At 55.4% G+C, this 8,847-nt stretch overlaps 1 protein-coding gene across 1 annotated transcript; it reads right to left on the bottom strand.

The window, feature by feature from the left end:
* Positions 1-720: 720 nt before the first annotated feature.
* KLHDC7A (kelch domain containing 7A) lies at positions 721-8,565 on the bottom strand. Its single transcript, XM_088790244.1, has one exon. The coding sequence runs from the start codon at positions 8,278-8,280 to the stop codon at positions 5,926-5,928; it is 2,355 nt and encodes a 784-aa protein (XP_088646370.1). The 5' UTR covers positions 8,281-8,565; the 3' UTR covers positions 721-5,925.
* Between the last annotated feature and the right edge of the window lie 282 nt (positions 8,566-8,847).

Here is an 8,847-nt window from a genome sequence, read left to right as displayed (position 1 = left end):
TCAATTGCGGTACCTGATGGTACGTTTCAAATGAGGACATGCCTTCAGCTGTGGCTTCCTCTGAACTGTGCTGCGTGGCTGCTGTGAGCTGGTACCGAAGACAAAGGCAGACAAAACATCCCAGCTGCCTACCTGGGACTCACTGGGGCCAGCAGACCTGTAGGACAAGGCTTCGGAGTAAGAAGTGAGGGAGTCGTGTGTGCAGTGTGGGGTGCCTGATTGAGCAGTGGGGGTTTCGGTGGGAAGAATCCGAGACCACACTTCCAAGGCTGTGAAGGATGAGTGTTGACGTCCCAGCTGCGAGATCTCTCTGAGCCTTACTCATTTCATCTGTGAAATGGGACGATGGCAGATTTGAAATTCCGAGTGAACACAACAAGCGTTGGGTGCTGTGATGAGCCTTTGGGCCACGTGTCTGTCATCCAGCAGGTTAGCCCAGGCTTGTGCACATGGAGGAGGTCTTGGGGTTTCTAGGAGCCACAAAAGAGAGTAAACCCAGCGCTCCAGCTGCTTAAAGCAAGTCCTACAGCCAGATTCAAGGGGTGGAGAAATTGATGGGGAATTTGGCCAGCTGTGCCATCTACTACGGTTGTTCTGAGGATAAAATGAGACCATCTAAGTAGAACACCTATTAGCATTGTGAGTGCTCAATAAATGTCTTGACAATGATGACATTTCTCTGTTCCACTTTTTTTAAATAATACAAAGGTAGATGTTACAATAGGTCTTAAGTAGTAATTTTTAATTTTGGTGGAATGTCTTGTCTTCATTTCCTCCCCTCTGTGATGAGATAATCCCTTCCAGTCTCAGTGAGGATTTGATGTGGAAAGAGCCCAGTGCGGGGACCTCCGGAGTTATTATTGGTATAAGACCCATGTCTCCACCTCCTCCCCGCACACAAAAAGGAAACCCAGACTTGATCGCGTTTTCATTTTTGTTTTATGTTGACTCACATCCCACTTTTCAAAAAACCCCTCTCGAGCTGTTTGCAGACTCTGCTCCAGGCTGTCCTTTCTTCTGGTTCCTGGGCTGCCTCTCTCCTCATCTCCCCTCCGTGAAGGCACCTCCTCCCTTTGTGTTTCATCTCCCTTCCTCTGCCTGCAGCCTCCGGATGCCTAGGGGGCTTTGCGGGGCTGGCGCCACCGCTTCAGGGGACTCTTGGGGTACCCTGGGGCCACAAGGCCCTTCCAGGTAAGGATGACAAAGGCTGGAAGTGCTGGGTACCTGTCAGGTCTCTAAATATCTAAATATCTTCCAGCTGCTCTGAGTGGCTCTTACAAACTGTAAAAGATAGGAATCCCCTCCCACCTTGCACCTTGTCAAGGCTTGGCATGGGATGGGGCTCTCAGCAGCTTCGGAAGCTCCTCTGTGCTGTTGGACGGCCTGGGAAAGTGCTTAATGCTTTGAGCCTGGGAAACACAAATCAGCAGCCGGTCCATTCTTAACTACCATCCCCGGAAGAGGAGAGTAAAGGCTCAGAGTCTCAAAACCTGGGTGGCCCAAAATATTAATAACTTAGCATACCCTGGACCTTGTCAGACCCAAGGAGGCCCCTGCAGCTTAAATGTCAGACAGCCTTCCTTCTGTGGGGCTGGGACACTGCAGAAGGGGAGAGGGAATACGAGAAGAGCCTGCTCTGAGCTGGCTCAGGGCAGCCCCGCTGCAGAAGACAACAGTTTTTCCTGGACAGACTTTGAAGCAGTCCCTGGGCTGAGTGCTTGTTAGTTTTCTTGTTAGTTCTTACAATGTCCATATGGGCTGGCAGTGACAAACCCATTTTACAGACGCAGCTAATGAGGATCAGAGAGTTTAAGAAAAGTTGCTTTGAGTTCAGAGTTGAAGGATAGAGCATAATTGATTGGTGTGGGTAAAGAAGGGATTGGAGGTAGCCTAGGAGATGGCTGATGCCACCTCCTTGGTCCAGTGCCTCCTGATAGGGGAAGGGAAAGAGTACCACACTGGGAGTGGGCAGGCCAGGTTCAAGCATACTTTTAAGGAAGCTGAAGGTCTTTGGATTTTGCCACGAAGGCAAGTTAAGTTTTCCTTGAATTTTCTGAGCCTCAGTTTTCTCACCTGTAAAATGGGTTGTTGTGAGGATCAACGAGGTGATACGTTGAAAGCATTTCATCCAGTGCCTGGATGTACAGATCAGGGGCTCTGTCTTACACCCTGGCTCCAGGAATGCCACATGGAAGGGCACCGGGGATGGCCCCTCCAGATAGCCTTGCCTTTCTGGCTGGGCATTTCCCAGGGCAGCCCTGTACCCTACAGTCAGTGGGGCCCAGGCCCCAGCCCTAGGCAAATGCTGTGGCTTCTATGGTTGTTTTAACAATCCTGCTATTCCAAACAAGACTCAGGCTGGGCTTCTCTTGTAAATATTGATAGAGGCCCCAGACAGAGAGGAACAAGAAAACAAGGGACGTTTTATTTATGATAGAGAAAGAAACCAATAGAAAGAAAAAAAATCTACAGGCCCAACAGGAGGGAGGGATGTTAAATAAACTGTGGAGCAGCCACTTGATGGAATACTGTGCAACTATTGAAATGATGTTTACTGAGGGTTTGTAATAACACAGGAAAATGCTTATTCTCAAAAGCTAAGTGAAAAAAGGAAGCAACTGAACTGTATATTCAGCATAATCACACGTAGGCACACATCAAGCCCAACCAAAGCCACACGCAGAAAAAACAGACTGGAGGGACACACACCACAGCGGGGGTTAATTGGGGAGATTTTTTTATACTTTTCTCTATTTTCCAATTTTTCTTTTTTCTATAATGGCATGGTTAGCCTTTATGTAGAAATGCAACCCAATGTAGAAAGCAACCCAAACTGAAGGTGTGTGTGTGTGTTTTCCCTAAAGAAGAAAGAACCTTTACTGGAAAAGCAGGACAGATGACCCAGGGAGAAGCCACGTGACAGATCACGCTGAGGCTGAGGGCTGCAGGTGGACAGACCAGGAGTTAAACAAGGTCAAGTAGAAAGCCTAGACCCTGTACTCTTGGGGTAATGTGGGCTGACTGACACCCCGCCACACACCCACATATGGCGTCTGTGATGTCCTGGGAATCGTTTTGACTCTCATCCCTAAACATGCAAACTCTTCTTCTCTCTTTTCTGAATGTTAGGGGGACAGAATTCTCTCCCGTACATGAAAGGCTAAAGCAGAATAGCTGGGCTCCTACTCTTCCCACACACCAAGATGGAGCTCCTAGGAGGCAGGCCTGCCCTCTCCCACTGGTGTGACAAAGCCCTTCAGGTGGCATGGCCTGCCTTCCTTTGCCTTGTGCCAGCCCGGGTCTGTGAGTCACCCAGGTTTCCTTTCAGGTCTCTGCTCACTGTCATCTTCTCTGGGAGGCTTGGTCACACTATTCCACTTCCCTGCCTTCACTGTCTCTAGGGCACTTATGTGACATGGGTTCTATTTACTTGTGTATTTGTTTTTCAAAATTGCCTATTTTTCTCCATTAGAATGTGAGCTCGTTAGGGCAAGGACCTCTGGGGGTGCTGCAGGCACCTCCAGCGCCAGGAATAGTACCTGGCCTCCACCTGCTAAGACTGCACACTGACCATCACGGCCCCAGATGGCCTGTGCAGGCCCCCTGAACCACCTTGCTGTACCATGATGGCCCTGACCATTTTCATCTCTAAACTCAACTCCACAGCTGAGAAACACACCAGCTCTGATCCAGTGGTAGTGACTGCCTGTGCTGAAACAGTGCGGAGGTCACTGTAAGGGCGCAACAGGAGAAGATACCGCAGTTAGTGATGTCTGCACGAGACCACAGAGAGGCAGATAAGATGGGCCGCTACTTCCCATGTCAGCCCAGGCCCAAATCTCAGCTCTTCTTCTCATAGTGAAGACCACACCTGCCATCGTTGGTTCTGGAACAAACTTTGCTGTCTCTTAGCCCTGGTATCATTTCCCTAGTCCTTACCAGATGTACTCAATGGGCTTCTGAAAGGCTTTCCAGAATGATCCACTCTTGGTTTGGAGACCCCCCCAACGCTACCCAGCTTGGCTGTGGTCCTGTCTTCTGCCTGGCTCCTCACTGGAGGCCTTTCCCTGGAGCTGGCTTCACCTGCCACAGCTCCCAAATGGGGTTCTCCTCTCAAACACACTCCAGGCTGGCACCACAATGCTAATGCCACCTCCTACTCATGTCACTGAGCCCACCCCATGGGTCCCTTCATGCCTGAATGTTGACTCTGACCTTGAGCATGACCTTGGCGGGGGATTGGGGTCACTCTCCCCAGGGGCCAGCCATAGTCCCAGCCGACTTTCCTCTCCCAGCCTCCAATTTAGAAATGAACTCAGCAGCCTCACCGTCCAGGCCCTAGGCCTTGTGTGGTCCAATAAATGTTGTGCCAACCTCCTTCTCATTCTTCGTTGCAATCCTGCATCTTCCAAAAAAAACCTTGGGCTCAGCCCCAGCAGCTGCAGGGAACACAATGGATCCCTCTGCGATCTTGTGTAGAACGTTCTCCAGATACTCTTGTTGACCCCCCACGCAGAGAAGGACATGAGTTGTTCCACCAAGACAGGGACGCTGGTGTCCAAAGCATGCTTATCTCTCTCACCTGGCAGGCCCTGCTCAGGTGCACCCCCCACCATCTCCACTTCTTTCCTCCAAGCTGTTTGTCACATGGATGGAGTCCCAGCTCCCCTGGCTTCTGGCTGGGACCAAGAGCATGGCTGCTCGCCTGTCTGTATGTGCACCTCCCTTGGACATGCAGCAGGGCTGTGCTTACAGATCGGACCAGTCTCTCCCCCTTCCCTCCAGGAGAATGAGTAACTTCTTGAGGTTGAAGGGTCTCCTGCCTTTGAGAAGTTACCAACCAAACCTGAAAGGAAAGGTGATCCCAGTCTCCTGATGCAGTACTAGAACCTTCTAATTCCTTAGCTCCATCATGGGCCCACCCCTCCCTGGTCCTCTCCCGTCTGACGAGGCTGACCAGGTGACAACATTGAGCCTGGAGGGCAAATTATGCCCTCACCTCTCATCGGCCCAGAAGGATTGACTGGCAGTGGCTGCCCCTAACTCCCAGATGTGAGGCTGGGTGGCTTGCACAGCTGTATTGTGAAGGCTTCTTGGATCTGGGGAGAGACTCATGGGTAATTAACAGTGAGCCCAAGCAGGGGCCCAGGCGGAGGGTGGCCCTTGGATGGCATCTTCTCCTGCCTCTCCTGGGACCTCATATACAGAATCAATTGTGTTCTTAGTAGACCCCTACAAGAAGACATACCTTGTTAAATGGCTGCTAAAAATGGAGGTTTCTCATACTAGAATTCCAGGTAATGAGAAAAAGTAAAGGGGTTCATTTACTCCACAGGGAAAAGTCCTCCAGCGTTTAGCTATTCTGCGTCTCCAACCATCTTTCCCTCTGGCTGGGGCCCCTGGAGCTCCCCCGGGGCTCCTTCCAGTCTTGCCAGAACCACCCCCCTTTATTTTTCCCACCTGTGTGCTCCAGGTGCATCTGGGAACATTGGTGGTTGGGGCCCCGGGGCCAATGTTTAGGAAGGGGCTTTGGTGGCTTATAGAGAGCTCCCCCATCTCTAGCGGGGTCAGCTTGAGGGGTCAAATGACACATGAATCACAGTTGTGATGAGGTTGCACCCCTGTACTTTCCTGGGGTCCTGGCACCACCCCCCAATTCAGATCTGAGACAAGCTGGTGGCCATCCCTGCAGACGTGGCTCCTGTCAGCCTCCGGACAGCAGCCCCAAGTTGTGTATTCACAGTGGCCTCTGCAGCCCACGGACAGCACAGCAAAGACGCGGGTCAGAGCCCCAGCCAGTGGAGGAGGTAGGACTAGCCTCCTCCTGGCCAAAGTCCCGGCCACCTGACCTCCCAGAAGCAACCCCTGGAGCAGTGGGCAGCGCTCTGCCTCCAGTTTTGTCGGAGGAGCCCAGCAGAGGGGCGACTAGACACTGGTCTGAGGCACATCGGGGCCCGGCAGGGTGAGGACGGTGGGCAGGAGGGTGCCCTGCGGGGAGGGAAAGCTCCGCAGCTCCGTGGGCACAAACCTGGGTGAGATGTGGTCGGCTAGGAAGCCGAGCACGTGCCGGCGCCCCACGCAATAGATGAGGTTGTCCACCACGGCGCACTGGAAGGTGTCTGGGTAGGGCGTCCGGTACGTGGCACACTGGTACCAGAGGCGGGCGCTGGCACTGCAGCGGTGCACGTCTATACCCAGGCTGCGGTTGAGGTCAAAGCGGTAGAGAAAGCCACCGACCGCCACCATCTCGGCTGTGCGGTCCTTGCCACCCACTGTGGGGCCCACCTGCCAGCGCTGCTCCTGGGCCGAGAAGCGGAGCAGCAGGTAGCGTAGCGTGCCTCCCGTGACGAAGATGTCCCCGGCACAGGCTGTGGCTGTGTGTGCCAGGGCGAAGGTATCATTGGGGAGTGGTGGGGCGAAGGTCCAGCGGTCCAGGCGAGGGTCATAGCGTTCGACCGTGTTCAGACACTCGCCTCCAATGGCGTACAGGTACCCGTCCAGGGCCACCAGCCGGCAGTGTGGCCGGGCTTGGTTCAGCGGGCACACCTCGCTCCAGATCCCTGTCAGCGGATTGTAGCAGAAGACTCGGTTGGAGGGCCTGCTCTCAGGCCCCTGACAACCAGACACCACAAAGAGATAATTGAAGAGACTACAGATGGCACAGCCCCGGGACACAGCCTCGGGGGGCAGATGGGCCAGCAGGTGCCAGGTATCCCGCTCATCGTCATAGCAACAAAGGTGGCTGGAGTCCTCCTGGGGACACACGTCAGCCACCACCAGGTGCTTCCGGCCCCGGAGCCGTCGCTGGAGGATGAGCTCCCGCTCTGCCCCGCTCAGGCACCCGTAGATGTCTGGGCTGCGCAGGGCCTGGAGGTAGTTGTCACTCATCACCTTGTAGGCGGCCTCCTTCAGGGCTTCCAGGTTCTGCCTCTTGGCCAAGGTCAACACCTCGTAGCAATTGCCCAGATCCAGGTGGACATCTGGGACTGAACCTGGGGTGAGAGGGACGTGGAAGAAATTGGTCCCAGCCACGAGCTGCAGGTTGGGCTCCCCACTGCTTCCAGCTGAGCTGGACTCTAGAGAATCCTCGGATATGGGGCAGTCATGTGGCGCGCCCTGGTCTAGGCAGGATGCAGTGGGTCCCCCAAAGCCGTGGAGCTGCAGCTGGAGCTCGGGGTTCTCCACGATCTGAAGGAGGCTCTCCTTCCTGCTGAAGCCTCGTGCAGGGGGCGGCAGCGTAGGCTGGGAGGGGGCTGCTGTATCGGCGCCACCTGCTCCGTCATCGGCATGGCCTCCGGAGGCCGCCCCTGTTCCCAGGGGGGTTGGCACAGGAGGTGGAGCCTCAGCCAGAGCTGCTATCCTGGGGGCCAGCGTGCCCCCTGAGGTGGCCTGAGAGATGGATTCGACATAGTACTCGTACAACTTGCCCTGTAGCCTGGGCCTGATTCCCTCTACCTTCTTTTGCATGAAATTCTCCTCCACTCGAACCCGGGCCACCGATGAGAAAGTGTAGGAGGCGTTGGTGGCCCCCTCCTGCTGATACAGGGCCAGGCCCATGTCTGAGGCAGCCTGGAGGGCCCCAGCCTCTTCCCGGTGGACCCCCGTCATGTGGGTGAAGACCCAGCTGTCACTTTTGCCTTCTGTGTGAGCTATCCAGGGCTGGTGGGGTGACTCCTCCCCGGCTCCTGGCTGCTCCGAGAGTCTGCCGTCCCGCCATGGAGCAGGCATACCACCCACACTGCTGCCGTCTACCACAGCGAGGCCAGCCGGGGAGTTTTTGGGTTCACTGCCCAGATGGGGGCGGTGGGGCCGCTCTGGCTTACCGCCATCAGTTGTTCTGGCTGCCTGGCCACTGCAGCAAGGAGGTGCCTGGCCAGAGTCCGGGCACTGCCCACCCCACTCCTCACCAGCACCTTTCCTCTTGGGCTTCTGAGTCTCTGTAGCTTCCAAGCCACGGGAAGAGGCTCCTGTTGCCAGGACTCCGGAGTCCCCTGGATTCTCCCAGCTGCAGCCCTTGCTTCCCTTCCGTCGTCTCAGCTCGCGGTGTGGTGCCCCAGGAGCGGCTCCCTGGACGTCAGGCTGCCCGGAGCCCTCTGCCTCCTCCTCAGCCTTGGCCTTGGGGTTTGTGCCCCACAGCGGAGCCTGGGCAGGCCTTGACTTGTACAGCCTGTAGGCTGCGGTCAGCAGGAGCAGGGCGGCAGCGGACAGCGCGAGCTTGCCTGTCAGCTGCATGTCCAAATGCCAGCCTTGGGCTTCTGCTCCTCCTCCTGTGGGAAACATGTTTCCCAAGCCGACCTGGGGCTCAAGAATGTCAAAAATCCGATTAATGATTGCCCAATAGGGGCCCGTTCCTGGTTCCTGCTGAGCTGAGCCAGAGAGGGTTCTGGGCTGGCTCTAGCCGGCCAGCTGAGGAGTTGGAGCAAAGGTGACTTTGAGCTGGCAGAGGGCGGCCCCTGGAGCCCGGGCTGGCAGGTCTCAGGATCCTTCGATGCTTTCCCTGGCGGTGAGAGGGGGACTCTGCCCCGTGGCTGAACTTGTGATCAGCCTGTTGAGCTGGCAGCAAATGGAAGATGTTAGGACTGTCCAGCGGGCACGCAAAGAGGGAGGAAACTCTTGACCAAACAGTCTTCCGATGCCAGGAAATGCGTGGGGTTGGTTAGTATTTGTGTGTGTGCTTTATTTTCTCTTGCAAATCCACTGGGCTAGGAGGGTTGGGTGTGGTGAGTGTGGGACAGGTGGAGCCTCGGCAGGTGTAGTATGAGACCCGCCCAGGTCTGTGTCCTTTCTGTTGGGGTCTGCTGGTCCCCGCGGTGGGGGGTGGGGTCTGCAGGTAGGAGCAGGGGAGGC

The sequence above is a fragment of the Rhinolophus sinicus genome, chromosome 14 (assembly GCF_057876585.1).
Source record: "Rhinolophus sinicus isolate RSI-liver-muscle chromosome 14, RSI-T2T, whole genome shotgun sequence".
Taxonomy (NCBI): domain Eukaryota; kingdom Metazoa; phylum Chordata; class Mammalia; order Chiroptera; family Rhinolophidae; genus Rhinolophus; species Rhinolophus sinicus.
The sequence above is the reverse complement of the archived record's forward strand: the minus strand, read 5'-3'. Positions and strand labels throughout refer to the sequence as shown.